Here is a 16,719-nt window from a genome sequence, read left to right as displayed (position 1 = left end):
TATACAAACACAAAAAAAATAGCAACACGGATAGCATTGGAGATACTCTAAATAATAAAATTTCACTCCATCAACTTCATAAATAATACACCATCTATTTGATACTTATCCGTACAGCTTAACTTATCTCATATTTCTATTTTTCTTTCATCCAATCCGATTAGCTTTTTTTCTTAAATACAATTATACATTTTAATCACATTTAAAAATTTATAATTTTTTTAATTTTAATTAAACTATTTAGTCATCTTAATTTTAATCTATTATTATTTTTATTAAATCATAATTATTTTTACTAATATATTTCTTAATTACTTACTAATTACACAATACCTAAAACTCTGTGTCTAGTCTAAACATGACAATTTAGCTGAGGGAGTAGTAGTTACATATTTCTTATTTTCAATAATAATAATAATAATAATAATAATTCATGTATTGCTGATGTAGCATGTGAGAAAAAAAATTTACTTACGAACTATTTTCATACTGTGTTTAGACCGTTTTCATCTAGGGTTCTAAAAGGATAAGAGTTTAGGATTAAAAATACAATTTACTCAATTTAATTTATTGCTTTGGCTATTACTGTGCTATTTTTTATTTTTATTTTTGTCTTTTCCACAAATTCATACCCATAGGATTGTCCGTCTCAAAAATAAACTCTATCCATCCTATCTCTATACGCACAATGTGTATATATAGACAGTGTGTGTATATATATTATATGTATATAGAGATAGAAGGATAGAGTGTGTTAATAGAATAAAAGATTCGGTCTAAAATTCACATAAAGAAGAGAGGGAGGCGCGTGCATGTTTTTTTGCCAACATATTCCATTTCTATTTTCAGTAGATAAATAAGAATAATTACAAAAATTAATATACCAACAAATTGGAGAGTAATAGCAATTTTAATAATTCAAAACATAAATACAACATTAGGAGACATAAAACTCTTTTTACACAACATACTTTCGTTATTATTCATTTTTAAAAAAATACCATATCAAATACAATGTTTTTTCTCAATAAAATATCAAATCAAATACTAACATTTTATTTTTTCCAAATTTCCAAACTTCCAAAAACTGTCTAAATAAAAGCTTAATTCAAAGTAAACATATCAATGATAATTCATAAACTTAAATGGCACAAACTTGCAGCATAAGAGAAACATAGCTGAATTGCTCCAAAACATGAATTTGCTTATAGAGTGAGAAACTTCTTCTCCTTCAAACTTTCGACAGTATCTTTCAAGCTCACCTCCAATGGTGTGAAACTTATGCCCAAACTTTTAGCTCTCTTCTGGGACACCTCATAAGTGTTGTTGCTATTCTCCAAGCCACTGCATCCATCATACAAAATCAACTAATTCAATGCACAAAATCTCAACATAGACTCGTAAAATACATCGGCAGCATACCTCGAAGGAGCCGCGATCGAAGGATAAAGGCCGTGGAATAATTCCATTATTTCGGAATGCATTATCACTTCCCCGACCACAGGGTACCTGCCGCTAGCCAAAGGATTTTCAAATGCGGCGATATGTGCATATGCAAGGTCTCGAACATCAACGCATCGATACTCTGGAAACTGACCATGCCCTGTCTTATGATGCAACCATTGCAGCTTATTTGCAGAGAAATTGAGTATGGTAATGCATCGATGAAAATAACTTCAGGCAGCAATGCTAGGCTACCTTTGATGAGATCGATAAAAAATTGGGATGAGAGATTGGGAGTTGGCTGGAGGTGAGGGCCAATTATGAAGCCTGGATGCAGTACGACTAAGTCGATGCCATTTTCCCGGGAGAATTTCCATGAAGCTGCCTCTGCCATGGTTTTCGAAAGAACGTACCATTGCTGGAAACATTTTAAGCACAATAAGTAATGAAACAACACATGTATAAATTTTGCTCAGATAACAGATATATGACTTGAAAATTAGAGAACAAAACCTTAGTCTCTTTGCAGTACTCTGGATCTGCAAACCAAGTTTCATCGACTAGCACGCCAGCGCCTTTGGGTTTTCGGTTGGTTGTAAGTGCAGCTATGGAGGATGTGAACACCACTCGTCTAATAGATGCTACTTTGCTGCAGGATTCGAGAACATTGAGCGTTCCTCCGACTGCTGGTTCTATCAACTCCACCTAAGATCAATGCATATGTTTGAAAGAGGATCGGAGAAATGAAGAACACATGAGTTACGACAGAGAAGAATTTAGATTGCAAACCAGTGGGTCAGCACATGAAAGGAAGCAAGGTGATGCTGTATGAAATACGCCATCACAACCAGCAACTGCTGAATCGAACGATCCTTCGTCAGTTAAGTTGGCTTCGAACAACTGTAGTCTTTCGTCAGCTCCTTCGAGTGCCTTCAGGTGGTCAGTGTTGCTCGAATCGCCTGCATTGCTCTGCGTGAATTAGTAATAGCTAAAAATATGTTTATGAGCTCCTAACACTACCACAGATCCTGAAAATCATTGTTACCACAAGCAACCTTAGGTTTCAGCCAGCAAGGCTATACTTATTTACAGAAATACAGCTTGCAGTGCAAGCAACAAAGCCTTTATCAATCAATATCGATGGAATGTATACTTCTAAATGCAGAAGAGATACGAGTTAAGCGTTAACCACAGAAACCAAATCTCAATGAAATACGTGTTTATACCACAGAGATGCATACAAACCGACAGATTTTCCCACCGATGTCGATTGATCCTTCACTTCCATCCTATCCATAGTTTTTATCGATTACATTTACACTAGTGAAACCGACAGAACTTAGATCGATTGTTCCACATTTCCAAATCGCTTTCAAAAACCACAATTCTAATTATCCAGCAAATAGCCAATCAATAAACACACATCAACACAAATTCGTCCATTGAACCTACTGAAGAAGCCAATTCAAAATGAAAAACTGACCGAGATCCAGAACAGTAGCTTTAACAGTATAACCACGCTCCAGCAGCAGCTTGACGAGCCACGATCCGAGGTATCCTGATCCTCCAGTAACGCACACCGACATCCCGACTCCACTCATCTCCCTGTCCGGCTGAGGCTACTCACTCTGCTCTGCCACTTTTTCGAAGTTGCAGATGAGCGGCAGCCAGCAATCACCAATCACCATTAAATAAGAAGATATCAACCTCAGTTTTGATTTTGTTGTCATTTTTGGTTAATATATATATTTTTAAATTCAAGGGAATCACCAGCTCTCCTCTCCTCCCCCCTCCCATGCCTCCTCCCCAACCCCCTTACATTAATATATATACATATATACAAAGACAGAACTACACATGTCAAAGGGGATCGGCTCCCTTGGTTCTCAAAATATCTAATTTTTTATTTTGTAATGTAAAAAATCAAAAAAATTTTATTTAAATTTATACTTTTATTCTTTAAATTTTATTTTTTAACATTAAATTTTATGTAATTTTATTGAATTTTTTTCTAAAATATTTATTTTATTTTTTTTTCCAAAATGTACTAGAAATAAAAAAAATTAAAAAAATAAATAAATTTTGCCCCCCTCGCACTTTTGTCACTGTATGCATGTGTATATATACACCCAGTATACGTGCATGTGGAGGAGCTGGTGATTCCATCCTTTTTTTAAAATATTATTTTAAATTATTATTACTACTCATCCGTTCTCAAACATTAGAACATTTGCAATATTTTTAAAGAATGAAATAATTAATTATAATAAAAAAATAAAATATATATTTCTCTCTCCGTCATATCACCTAATTTTTAACCTATCATATTTAATATTATTCACCTAAAAATTCGTGTCAAAAGTAAATATTGTAACTTATTTAGGACGTCCAAGAGGATGAACTATTATTTATGACATGATTATATATCCATATCGAATCGTATCGTATCCTATAATAATATTTATATTTGGAGACGTAATGCCATACCGTGGTTTTGTGATTTTCTTTTTTCTTTTCTAAATATTTTTGGTGGGTCCCACTACTTAAAATAATAATTAATAAAAAAATGATTGGAGGAGGGCCGAGCGGGGAGAGGAAGGGGAAAAGCGACGGCCATTTTTATTATTCATTATATATTTATTTATATTTGATTTTATATATAATACTCCTCCGTCCACAAATTAATATTTTATTTTTTTATTTAAAATGTCTAATAATTATTATTTATTTTTTTAAATACAAATTTTATATTTTTATCCTAGAAAATATTACTTTTTTTTTCATTTAAAAATATCGCATTTTATTTATATCAAATTCAATAATTATTTAATTTAAAATTTGACATACAAAAGAATATCAAATACAATAATAATACTATTAAAACATAATACTTCATCTGTTCAAAATTATGTCACCGTTCATTTTTTTTTCCATTAAATTTATATATAATTTATTTATAATAAACAACTTTATCCTACTACAATTTTATTGCTCCTAATTTAACAAATAGAAATCAAGTTGTTACTATTATTTTTATTTATTCCAATTTTTTTTTATCAACCATTTTAATAATTTATCATAGTATACTCACTTTATTTTTTACATACATTACTTTAATATTGATATATTATTATTTTTTTTAATTTCTGTTGATGTAATTTTTCAACAAAAATAAAGTAAAATTCAAAGATATAGAAAATATCCTTAAACTTGATTAATTAGTGCCTGAGATTAGGAATCTCTAAACACTGTATGGTACAGAAAATAAACTGGAAAATAAAATACTGAAATTTAAAGTGGTGATCCCCAAATCTGACTTTGCTTTGTTGAAGTTGATTGAAGATGCCTTGCCAAATGATGATCCAAATCCTTAAATATTCTTTGAAGAAAACGTTCAGAACCGTCGCACTGTTTCACCAACCGTTCCCACCAGTTACAGAACTCAGAACTGCCTCTTTCATTGACACATGTCTTTAACCGCCTCGCCAACCACATAACCCAACGACCGACCAACCGACCAATCTAGATACATAATTGGTCGCCAGATCAAAAGACTCACTGGTCGCCCCATCAAACGACCACTATTTGGTCTCTTCAATCGTCTGACCTATCAACAGACCTTTCTTCGCCCGACTTCCTTTTTCGACCGACCCCCATAGCAGCCAACCTTTGTATCAACCGACCCATTTATCCGACTGCGGATAATCCGACCTGCTTGCCCGACCGCGGACCATCTGACTTGCTTATCTGATTGAGAACCAACCGACTGAGAACCCACCGACTGACTCTGGATACCTTATTATTATTATTATTATTATTATTTTTTGTGCGTAATAATTTCAATGCCTAAACAAAGCTATATCATATTGCCGGATGAAAATAGTATAATATATAATTTGTAATATGATCAAAAATTTTAATAAAATTTTGAATTTTTTCTTTGAAAAGTGGACGACACCACTTCATCTTCATCTTGAAACTCCGGCAGTAATAAAGTTAAATGTAATAAACTAATTAGGGTAAAATATTATCATTATATATGAAATCCATATTTAATTTTGTAAAAAAAAAGAGCACATAACATATTCAAAATAAAAAATAAATCTACATAAAAAATAAATAATACAATATTATTTTTTATATTATCAATATAATTTTTATTCCTAATACAAAAAGTACATACATTAAAAAATATAAGTAAACAAAATTATACTAAATAATTTAATTTTTATTTTAATTATATGATATCAATATTGTAATTTATTCCAATGATAAATTTGAAGAAATATGCACTATTTTGAAATTTTAAAAATTGTATAGATAATATTATAATAATAAATATATCTAATAAATTATAAAAATATGTATAAAAAAATCAAAGAAAATACAATCTAAATTTTGAGAGAATTTATGTAACATATAATAAATAATTATATTTAAAATAAGAATAATAAAAATATTTATTAATTATTATAGCATTATAATTTAAATAAATATAAATAAAAATTTTATGAAATAACATACAGTATATTATATAAAAATAAATATATCATTTGATATTTTTTAAAAAATTTTAAATTATATTTTAATACTCTCTCCTTCTCGAATATAGAGTCACGGTTACAATGCATACGAAAATTTAGGAGTATAACTTATAAATAATAAAAAGTATATTAATAAAAAATTAATTACGGCAATGCAGATAATTATAAATAAAGATTAATATAATACAATGACCTAATTAAAATAAAAAATAATATAAATTATAAAATTTAAAATGTGCTTAAAGTGTGTAATTTTTTTTAAAAAAAATAAAAGTGACATGAAATATGAAATAGATATAAATAAAAAGAATAATAAAATGATACATATGACTAGGATGGTAAGAATAATATTTAGACTATTGTTTTCTCAAAAATATCAAATCGAAATTCTATTTAAACCAAAATTTAAAGAAAAATTTAATTTTAAATAAAAACCAAACAAACTCAACTATTTTCTTATAATACAAAATACTATAATAAATTTTATATTGTTTACTTTTTGGACCAATTGCGTGTTCTATAATTTTTAACTCTTTTAAATAATTAATTTTTTTATTTTTAATTATTCATCAATTTATATTTATAATGAAAAATAAATTTATTTAACAAAAATTATAAATGTATAAAAATATGAACTTATGCACGTGTTAAGTATTTTTTTAAAAAATATATATATAATATTAGAAAGATAAATATATCGAGAAGATGATAAACCAAAGTTTCGATAATGATATTTAAATTAGTTGATATATATTGTTCAATATAGCATAAACAAGTAAATTTTGTATTATTTTTTACTCATTTTATCCGGACTTTTTATGTCATATTGTCCGGACATAAAGACTAAAAAATAAAAGTATAATTAGTGAAAAAAAATGAGATAGCTAAAAAGTAAATTGATGATATTATGGTGGGGTAAATAGAAAAATAGTGGCAAATTTGTTGTTATTTGTTAAAATAAGCATAATAAAATTATTGTTGGATATTTTTTTTATTATTATCAATAAAATATATATAATTAAGTTCAACGGATTAAAAAATATGGCATAATTATCTGACCGAAGAAGGTATTTTATAATTTAATTATACTTAAATGATAGTGTCAACTTAGGGCATCCACAACGGGAGACGCTTGTTGAGAAGCGCCTCCCACGTCATCATTTATTAAATAAAAAAAAAATTAAAACACCAATTAACATAAGGAACGGTACATTGCGAGTGTACCGTTTCTTCCAATTTTTGTGGGCCATGGTCCACTTTTTTATTCAATAAATATTAAAAATAATATTTATAATATATACTTTTTTATTTATATTTATAATAATTTGTTTTATTAAAATATTAGATTTAAATTTTATTATATGAGTTTTATTTAATATTTATTTTTTTATTAAAATAATATTGTTAATAACTATAATTTTTAATATAATATTTTTATATTTTATGTAACTTTTTAATGCATATTTTTGTAAAATATTTAATTAAATATCTATTAATTCAATTATATCTATTACGATACATCTCAATATGATCAAGTGGAGACAAATGATAACTCGAATTGGTCATACAACAATACGAGACATGCAACTATGGATCAATACCTACGGAACAGAATGCGACTCCGAGCTAGAGAAACACACCACCAGCTCAAAGCGGATTTAGTTGAACACATTTGGGAGAAATTTGGTCAATCGACTGATTAATTTATTTGAAAAATATATTGTAATATTATGTATTTTTTATTAAATTTAAGTTTGAATTTTTAATTAGTATGTGGGTGTGGAATTATTATTTTTATTTATTTTATTTATTTATGCTAAATAATTATTTTATTTTAATTAAATATTATAAGAATAAAATATAATGAAAAAATATAAGTTTATTTTATAAATAGATAAAATATTTAATGAGGTGGAAAAAGTAAAGATTTTAAAGGGTTCTTTGATGTGAATGTAAAATATAGTTGGAGTTCTTCGTGACGTGGCGGAGAGAAAAACTGACGTGGCACAGGAGAGAGAATGGGAAGAAACCCTGGATGGGTTTCTGTGTTGTGGATGGCCTTAATAAAATTTGACTTTGGCAACCTCATAAATTTTTACCAACACAATTTTCAACTAAATTATGATTTTAAAAAATTATTTCTAAAAATATGAATAGACATTACGAATATTATACTCCCTCCGTCCCGTTTGAAGGGTGACATTTGTTTTTTGCACATAGATTTTTGGATATTAGTATTATATTGGATTGTAGTAAAAAAAACAAAAATACCCCTATTAGTATGGTGTAATGTAAAAGTAATGATATTTGTGTAATACTCCCTCCGTCCCTTAACAATCTATCCATTTTTCCATTTTGGTCTGTCCCATAACAAAGTATCCGTTTCCTTTTTTAGTAATTGTACTATCTACCTAACATTACAAATACCCTTCTAATTTACAATATATTATTACACAAATGTTTTACCTTTATATCATACAATACTAATAGGGTTAATTTAGTCTTTTTACCTTTATTTTTACTATATCCCAATATAATACTAATATTTCTAAAATCCCGTGCATAAACAAAATGGATAGATAGATTGGGGACGGAGGGAGTATATTGTAAGTTGAAATAGTATTTATTATGTTAAATAGATAATACAATTATTAAATTAGGAAATAGTAACCTGTTTTGGGACGGACGAAAATGAAAAATAGTAATATTTCAATTGGACGGAGATAGTATACAGATATCATTGCAATATTTATATTTAATAGATAAAATTTATCAATTTTCAATATTTAGAATATTAAAAATTGATCGTATTAAATATTTTAATTTATTCAAATAATTATTATATAAAAATATTATATATTTAACAATAACTATTAATTTTAACCCTTAATTTTTAAAAAAGTTTTACTTTATTATTATTATTTATGATATGATTTTATTTTGAATACGTTTTGAATAAATCTATCATCTAAAGTAATAGTCTATTCTCTAAGGGTGTGTTTGTTTGGGGGTTTGGATTTTGGATTGGGATTTGAATAGTAAAAATTTTGAATTTGAATAGTTGTATGATGTGATATAAATAGGGTTTGATGTGATGTTTTGAATGTAAAATTGATTTTTAGTATAATATAAAAAATGAAAAATAGGTGTTTGATTTGATGTTTTTGGGGGGAAAAAATTGGATGAATAGTGTAAATCCTCCAAAATCCTTCAAACAAACACACCCTAAGTATCAAGTCAAAATTAATTTTTATACACTAACATCAAAATATATTTAATTTTTATTTAAATTACAAATATAATATTATATATAATTACTTTATATATAGAATAAAAAAATATTATCAAAATATCTTATATATTTTCATTAATAAAAAAAATATTACTTCATCCGTCTCATAACAAACTATCTATTTTTTCATTTTAGTCTGTCCCATAACAAAGTATCCATTTTTTTTTAAGTAATTGTACTATCTACCTAACACTACAAATACTCTTACAACTTACAATATATTACACAAATGACATTATCTTTATATCACACAATACTAATAAGATTATTTTAGTTATTTCTATTTTATTTCTACTATATCATAATATAATACTAATGTTTCTAAAATTACATGCAAAAAGCAAACGGATACTTAATTATATGATAGATAAAATATTAATTTACTATAAAACTCAAAAAATACATTTAGAATGGGAACGGTAGAGAGGGAAGGAAGTATAATTTAGGCCGAGTTGGCAAATGTTTTAATATGGATATTTATGTATATATAAATACCCATAAAAGTATATAGTTTTTTCGTCCGTCTCTAAGGGTCAAATTTTATCTTTTGTGTTATTGTATTTAACATAAAAAAAAAAAAATCTTTATATTTATATAATAATTTATTTTTTTTTACAAATATCATTCTATTAGTATTATAAGACACTAATAAAAGTATTTTTGAAATTTTTTGTTAATTTGTACTACGTTTTTATATAATATTTAATATTTAAATATTAACACGCAAAAAGTAAATGAGACTCTTAGAACCGGACGAAGATAGTAGTATATTTTTTCTTTTTTGATTTAAATTTGTAACTGCTTTTTCATATGTTTATAAGTAAATATTATTTCTATCATTATTCGTACTTCAATTAAAAAAGTATAATGTAATAAAATAATAAAAATAAATAAGTTGGGTGTGTTTACTTATCATATTTTACACCTGATTTTACTATTTCATTTTTTTTTTCTTCTAAAAAAATCAAATTAAACACCTATTCTATCATTTATTTTATTACACTAAAATATAATTTTACATTCAAAATATCACATCAATACATATTTATATCACATCAAACATCTATGTCAATTCAAAATTTTATTATTCAAAATCAAAATCCAAAATTAAAATCTCACAAAGAAACACTCCCTGGTATTTGGTCCCATAAAAATTTCCATTATATATTTATAAACATACAAAAATAATATTAAAAATATTTATTAATTTTATGTCCAAAATTATGACCACGTGAATTGTTTTATATATGTATCATCAATGATTAAATATTATTGCATTTTTTTTAACTTACAATTTATTAACAAAAATAAAAATTATAATCAGATATTATTAAATAATATCTTCTTGCGGCCAAATTTATTTATTTATTTATTTATTTTAATTTTTGCTAAATTTATCACATTACTAATTTTAACAAAATTAATAATTCAATATTTTATTATTATCATTCATTTAACACTTATTTACAACAAACGCTATTAATTTTATTACATTTTCTATTTATTTACTTTGATTTTTAGTTAAATTTTCAAAGATATTTTTAATTATCTATCACTTTTTAAATATAATATTTATTTATTTTAATCTCCGTGTCAAACTCAATTAATTTTAATGGACGAAAGGAATACTCCAACACCCTGATAAATAATACACGATCAATTTGATAGCAGATTACATTTTTTTTATTTTATTCTATTTCATAATATATTTATATTTTCATATATTATTATTTTTAAATATACTTTGTATATATAAATTAATTAAATTAATTTTTTAATATCTTATACGTACAAATCACCCATTATACATTTATATTTATTCATCTTCTCACTAAAAAAAATATTTTATTTAAATATAAAATTATTTGCTTTTCAGAAAATTAATTTATATTAATAATAAATAAATATTTTTATTTAATTATATTATATAAAATATTACTTTTTACAAAAAAATATTCATATTTTATTATTTTAACAATATATTAATTCTTGTTTAAAAAATATCAATAACATAACTTATATAAAAAATATATATATATATTTAATTTAATATTATTAATTTATTAAATTTTATTACTTTAAAAACCGTAGTGTCACTAACCAAATCAATTGTTCCGATACGTGATAATAATAATAATAATAACATTTGGGCGGTGAAAATGATACAGAGACGATGCCGTTTCATAAAGTGAGGAAGTTCTTCTCAGTCAAGCTTTCGACAGTTTCCTTGAGGCTGTCTTCCACAGCTCTGAATTTCAATCCCAACCTTTCTGCTCTCTTCCTCGACGTTTGGTAAGCTGAATCCTCTGTATCACTGCACATCCTTACCGTTTAATTTGTATCAATCTATGGAGGATTACCTGTTTATAATATATATATACGTACACTGGAGGAGGAGCTTTAATCGAAGGAAACAGGTTGTGCAGGAGTTTGAGCGTGTCGGAGTGAGTCATCGTTGCTCCGACGAGAGCGTATCTTCCGGTGGCAGACGGATTTTCGTACGCCAGAATATGCGCGGTAGCGACGTCTCTAACGTCCACGAATCGGTAGGTTGGGAAGATCTCCTTCCCTGTGGATTCAATTTCGGAAGCTCCGATTCATCAGCTGATGATATTTTCGAGAAATTAGGGTTAATATGTATGTATGTAGTAGTGCGTCGACTACCTGCGATGATTTGCAGAACAACGCCGGAGGTAGAGTTGAGAGACGGCTGGAGAAGAGGACCGAGCACCAACGCCGGATTAATCACCACCATATCGATCCCCTTCTCGTCTGCAAATTTCCGCGCAGCTTCCTCCGCCATGGTTTTCGAAAGAGGATACCATTGCTGCAACGGCAACACCACCAATTCTCACTGTAATCAGTTCGACAAGATTCGAGCAAAAGTAATGGCTCGAACTCGGTTCGTTAAGCTCGATTTCAACCTCGAACTCAAACTCGAGCTTGAATGTGAAAATCACAAAACTACCTCAGCTTCTCTGCAGAATTCAGCATCAGAAAACCAGGTTTCATCCACAACAACATCTCCGCCTTTCGGAAGCCGGTTAACCACCATCGCCGCCAAGGAGGAGGTCAGCACCACCCGCCGGACTGACCGCGCTCTGCTGCACGATCTAAGGACATTGAGAGTTCCATTAACCGCCGGCTCTATCAGCTCCAGTTGCGGATCGGCAATGGCAGCGGAGGAAGGGACAGGGGAAGCTGTATGGAATACGCCGTCGCAGCCATCGACTACTGAGTCGAACGATCCTTCCTCGGTCAAGTTAGCCTCGAACAACCGTAGCCTTTCCTCAGCTCCTCGGAGTGCCTTGAGATGCTCGGTTTTCCTCGAATCGCCTATGTATGTATAGATTCGAGACATTGAAATGATCAGTAGTAAGGAAAAACAGAAATCGGCTGAGAAGAGGTATAAAGTGAAGAAACCGACTGAGGTTGCGGACGCTGGCCTTAACAGTGTGGCCGCGCTCCAGAAGAAGCTTGACGAGCCATGAGGCGATGAAACCGGATGCTCCAGTTACGCACACGGTATTTCCTTCTCGACTCTTCTTCGACTCCATTGATGCTTGTAGAGATCTTCTATTGCCTTTATAAATAAGGCCATGCTTGCAGCGTGCAAGTGATTTTTTGGTGAAGTTTTGGTGGCTATGGCGGATGGCATGAGAGGAAAAATATATATAATAAATAAATAATAATAATAAAAATTTAAAAAAAAAAAAAAAAAAAATTAAATGAAGTGCGTTTGCCGGGAGTCGAACCCGGGTCTATTGCTTGGAAGGCAATTATCCTAACCGTTGGACTACAAACGCTGGGATGTTCAATTACATCCAATTTTAGATTTTGTCCAATAAATATGACAATGAAAAAATTCTTCAGAACCATACATACATAATTTACTCGTAGAATGACAAATCTGCTAAAGAAAATTGGAATGAGACTACAGAGATGGCAACAAAGGAGGCTCAAGAATATGCAGGATAAACAACAGTTAGAGATTCACAACAGTATATTTCATCAAACACATATTCAGGCTTCCACTGGAGCTTCAGCTTTCGATCCAACGATGGAGACGATGAACAAAAAGGGCCGTAAACTCTGCACCCGTGCCGTGATTTCATTTCCGGTAGGTTATGGTTCATATGGACAAGGGAATGAATCACGGAAGCTTGTACTCAAGCATTTCCCGGATGTTTATCCGAACGGAAGGCCCCATCGATGTGCATATGTGGGCGCTCTTCCAGTACACTCCCTTCGCCCCCGATGGCTTGTTTGTTTCCACTGATTTCTGAAGTTTTTGACGGGAACAAGTCAGATAGATGCTCGACTCGAATGTATATGTGTATGAGAATGTGTTCGGTAGAGGATATGGAAAGTGTATGTGACTCTTAACTCACCACTGCAGCGAGGAAATTCGCGATGAGATCTTCCTCGGAGAAATCGACCTTCCCAAAAGGTAAGTGGACGATTCCAGTTTTGTCGGCACGGTACTCGACTTTTCCTTTCTTGAATTCTCCAATGGCCTGAGATTGAATTTTGTTCAATGTAATATTCGAAAATCTTCCAAAGTGATTGACTATAAATTTCTACAATGAGTCACATACTAGTAAGAATAGATTTCATTTCATTTCTTTTACTATTCATTCGATTATTTTGAAAATAGAAAAAGTAAACATCATATCCGATACTTAGGATTCAATCAAGACAAAAAAAGTTCAAATCAGAAAACATTCAAATAGTCCAAAAGCTCAAACTAAATACAGTTTTTGGAACTATTCATAACTTTTTCAAAAATAAAAATCACTTCAAATACTTATTTTTTTCCTCCCACAAAACATCACATTAAATATCAAATCTTTACTATTACAAAACTCAACTTTCGAAAGATTATAAACTGTACCTGTGGTAAGTTTGTTGTCACCGTACCACCTTTCGGATTTGGCATTAGTCCTCTTGGTCCTAAAATTTTGCCAAGACTCGCAACCTGATGAATTAAAAAAGAGAATTAAGTACATAATGGGACGATGACCGCACAAAATCAGCGTTATAGAAAGGATTGTTTGGAAAAATTGACGAGGCATAAGAGTAGACAAAATTACATAACTTTTAAAAAATTAAAATGTTTGGATTCCACTAGCTGCGTACAGAAAACACCTGATCATGAAGACAAATACAGAGGAGAAAACTTGAGATCTACAGCTTTTGCAAGAAATAAACCGTGTTAAAAAAAAAAAAGACAGGTAAGATAATATGCTCCTGGAATTGTAAATAAAACCATAAAGAGGGCGAGGATTGGGATGTAGAAAAACAAAAACAGAAGTGCAATTAACTGAAACATATCTTAGTGACAACTGATGTCCAGGTTCTAATGTATTGTATTGAATTATAAGTTTCTCCTTAGGCATGGTAGCAATGACTAGCAGAACAAACTTGATCGATTCCTAGTTGATAAAAGGATAAGTTAATTAGTACCTTTGGCATCATATCTGGAGTTGCAATTAATTTATCGAAATCCATAAATCCTCCTTTAATTTGTTCTATCAGGTCCTCTCCCCCAACTATATCAGCTCCTGCATTTTTTGCCTCATCGAACTTTTCCCCTACAGAAGAAAACAAGTGGCATATTGGATCATCCGAGTTCAAGATAACTATGAAAATAACCAAAAATTCCAAAAACATGAAGACCGATGGGAAAGACATAAAATTGGGAGAAACAAACGAGTTACCTTGCGTAAGAACAGCAACCTTAACAGTTTGACCAGTGCCCTTGGGCAGATTTACCTACAGAATGAAATTCCAACGGAATTGATCAGAAAATGAACAACTTCAAATGTGTTTATGGACTGACGGGTAGGGTTGAAAACACTCACAGTGGCTCTCAGCTGTTGATCATTATACTTCGGATCAATATTCAGGCGGAAATGAGCTTCTACTGATTCAACAAACTTTGTGCTTGCCGTTTTCTGGAGTAATGATATCGCCGTCTTTACATCATACTCCCTTTTGTTTTCTCTCAATTTTTGTATTTCCAAGAACCGCTTAGACCTAGTCTGTCAATCACAACAGAAAGGCATATCTCATTCAAATATTCCCATAATAAGTTGAAAAGAAGGGAAGTGTGGAAATTCGAGATATTTGAACACTTAGAGCTACCAAATTCATTAGATCTCCAGAATACAGCCTAGAAACTAACCAGAGTACAATACACAGGCAATCCCACTCCCCAATCGAATGCAAGAAATCAAGAACATCAAACAAAATCATATGACAGTGAAGTGAAAAGATAAAACGACGAACACAACACCAATTGAACCGAAATACGGAAATAGTGCTTCCCCATACTGAGACTTAACGGTATGATTCACAGAATCTAAAGACCCAATAGAAATTAAAATGATTGAATCACAAACAAGAAAAAATTTCAGCAATCTGCAGAATGGTTAACATTTAACAACCATAAATATTTGCTCGACAGCATCTAGAGATCGGGCAATTGAAATTGCCCTATCTGTACTGCAAGAAATGCATAATCAAGACGCACAGATGCAACGAAATGAACAAAAAACACAAATTATCATACCACAAGTGTCTACGGAATAACGAAATTTCACGCCAAAAATGTAGTCGAAGATCAGGCCTCAGATGCAACCAAATGAACAAAGGCACAAATTATCATAGCACAATTTTTGTCTCTACAGAAAAACGAAATTTCAAACCAAAAATGAAAATGCATTTCAAAGACGTAAATCAGGCTTCAGATGCAACCAAATGAACAGAAAGCACAAATTATCCTAGCACAAATTTTATGTCTACAGAAAAACGAAATTTCAAACCAAAAATGCATTCGAAGACACAAATTAAGCTTCAGATGCAACCAAATGAACAAAAAGCACAAATTATGATAGCACAAAATTTGTGTCTATAGAAAAACGAAAATTCGAACAAAAAATGCCTTAAAAAATACAAATCAGGCTTCGGAAACAAAAAGGAAATGATAAGAGATCAATTCTCCCCCACGCATACCCTGTCTCTCTTCAAAGGCAACGCCGCCTTCCCTTTCTTAGGCTTCGGAGGAACCGCAACCGCGACGCCGCCGCCGCCGCCGCCGCCTTCCTCCTGCTCGGCTTCTCCTTCCGCGACCTCCGCCTCAGCTGCTAAAGCAGCGACCACAAGAGATTTTGGCGAGCGGCCATTCTCCGATGACCGGAGAGGAAACGGATTGAGCGAGACAGTTTTAGCGCAAGCGAAGACGACAGGATTCTCTCTGGCAAACTTCCTAAAGGAAATCGAGAACGGGGCCGCCGAAGGGTGGTGGAGGTCCTGGAACTGCAGCGAGGACAAGCTGAGACTGAGAGCAGAAGGTGCAGGCGCAGCAGCAGACGCCATTGATGGATAGATAAACTATGAGAAATGGTCGCGCTCTATATATATGTCTGTCTGTATATT

At 30.6% G+C, this 16,719-nt stretch overlaps 3 protein-coding genes and 1 non-coding gene across 4 annotated transcripts; all 4 read right to left on the bottom strand.

Moving 5' to 3' along the window:
- Positions 1–981: 981 nt before the first annotated feature.
- On the bottom strand, positions 982–3,208 carry LOC127245539 (phenylacetaldehyde reductase-like). Its single transcript, XM_051266504.1, has 6 exons — positions 2,927–3,208; positions 2,233–2,402; positions 1,957–2,148; positions 1,699–1,861; positions 1,423–1,603; positions 982–1,344 (listed from the first exon to the last, which is right to left on the bottom strand). The coding sequence occupies exons 1-6, from the start codon at positions 3,042–3,044 to the stop codon at positions 1,206–1,208; spliced, it is 963 nt and encodes a 320-aa protein (XP_051122461.1). The 5' UTR covers positions 3,045–3,208; the 3' UTR covers positions 982–1,205.
- Positions 3,209–11,460: 8,252 nt separating this feature from the next.
- Positions 11,461–12,934, bottom strand: LOC127253141 (phenylacetaldehyde reductase-like). The gene is made up of 5 exons (XM_051277609.1): positions 12,707–12,934; positions 12,248–12,615; positions 11,944–12,106; positions 11,665–11,848; positions 11,461–11,593 (listed from the first exon to the last, which is right to left on the bottom strand). The coding sequence occupies exons 1-5, from the start codon at positions 12,834–12,836 to the stop codon at positions 11,461–11,463; spliced, it is 978 nt and encodes a 325-aa protein (XP_051133566.1). The 5' UTR covers positions 12,837–12,934.
- A 79-nt stretch (positions 12,935–13,013) lies between these two features.
- TRNAG-UCC (transfer RNA glycine (anticodon UCC)) lies at positions 13,014–13,085 on the bottom strand. Its single transcript has one exon. It is a non-coding gene; the product is annotated as a tRNA-Gly (tRNA).
- Positions 13,086–13,222: 137 nt separating this feature from the next.
- On the bottom strand, positions 13,223–16,692 carry LOC127253054 (50S ribosomal protein L1, chloroplastic). Its single transcript, XM_051277507.1, has 7 exons — positions 16,297–16,692; positions 15,144–15,323; positions 15,000–15,054; positions 14,746–14,873; positions 14,174–14,257; positions 13,671–13,796; positions 13,223–13,561 (listed from the first exon to the last, which is right to left on the bottom strand). The coding sequence occupies exons 1-7, from the start codon at positions 16,657–16,659 to the stop codon at positions 13,433–13,435; spliced, it is 1,065 nt and encodes a 354-aa protein (XP_051133464.1). The 5' UTR covers positions 16,660–16,692; the 3' UTR covers positions 13,223–13,432.
- Between the last annotated feature and the right edge of the window lie 27 nt (positions 16,693–16,719).

This window comes from Andrographis paniculata, unplaced genomic scaffold (genome assembly GCF_009805555.1).
Source record: "Andrographis paniculata isolate CXL003 unplaced genomic scaffold, ASM980555v1 Contig10END, whole genome shotgun sequence".
Lineage (NCBI taxonomy): Eukaryota > Viridiplantae > Streptophyta > Magnoliopsida > Lamiales > Acanthaceae > Andrographis > Andrographis paniculata.
The sequence above is the reverse complement of the archived record's forward strand: the minus strand, read 5'-3'. Positions and strand labels throughout refer to the sequence as shown.

What these genes read in the sequence shown, in the direction of transcription:
- LOC127245539 (XM_051266504.1), bottom strand. Translation starts at nt 3,044, where the DNA reads ATGAGTGGAGTCGGGATGTCGGTGTGCGTTACTGGAGGATCAGGATAC. An exon ending in TTTCATGTGCTGACCCACTG is followed by an intron (nt 2,149 to 2,232) that starts GTTTGCAATCTA and finishes CATTGATCTTAG; the next exon opens with GTGGAGTTGATAGAACCAGC. An exon ending in AGTACTGCAAAGAGACTAAG is followed by an intron (nt 1,862 to 1,956) that starts GTTTTGTTCTCT and finishes AAATGTTTCCAG; the next exon opens with CAATGGTACGTTCTTTCGAA.
- LOC127253054 (XM_051277507.1), bottom strand. Translation starts at nt 16,659, where the DNA reads ATGGCGTCTGCTGCTGCGCCTGCACCTTCTGCTCTCAGTCTCAGCTTG. An exon ending in ATCAACAGCTGAGAGCCACT is followed by an intron (nt 15,055 to 15,143) that starts GTGAGTGTTTTC and finishes TTCATTCTGTAG; the next exon opens with GTAAATCTGCCCAAGGGCAC. An exon ending in GGTTGCTGTTCTTACGCAAG is followed by an intron (nt 14,874 to 14,999) that starts GTAACTCGTTTG and finishes TTTCTTCTGTAG; the next exon opens with GGGAAAAGTTCGATGAGGCA.
- LOC127253141 (XM_051277609.1), bottom strand. Translation starts at nt 12,836, where the DNA reads ATGGAGTCGAAGAAGAGTCGAGAAGGAAATACCGTGTGCGTAACTGGA. An exon ending in AATTCTGCAGAGAAGCTGAG is followed by an intron (nt 12,107 to 12,247) that starts GTAGTTTTGTGA and finishes TTGCCGTTGCAG; the next exon opens with CAATGGTATCCTCTTTCGAA. An exon ending in TGTTCTGCAAATCATCGCAG is followed by an intron (nt 11,849 to 11,943) that starts GTAGTCGACGCA and finishes TTGAATCCACAG; the next exon opens with GGAAGGAGATCTTCCCAACC.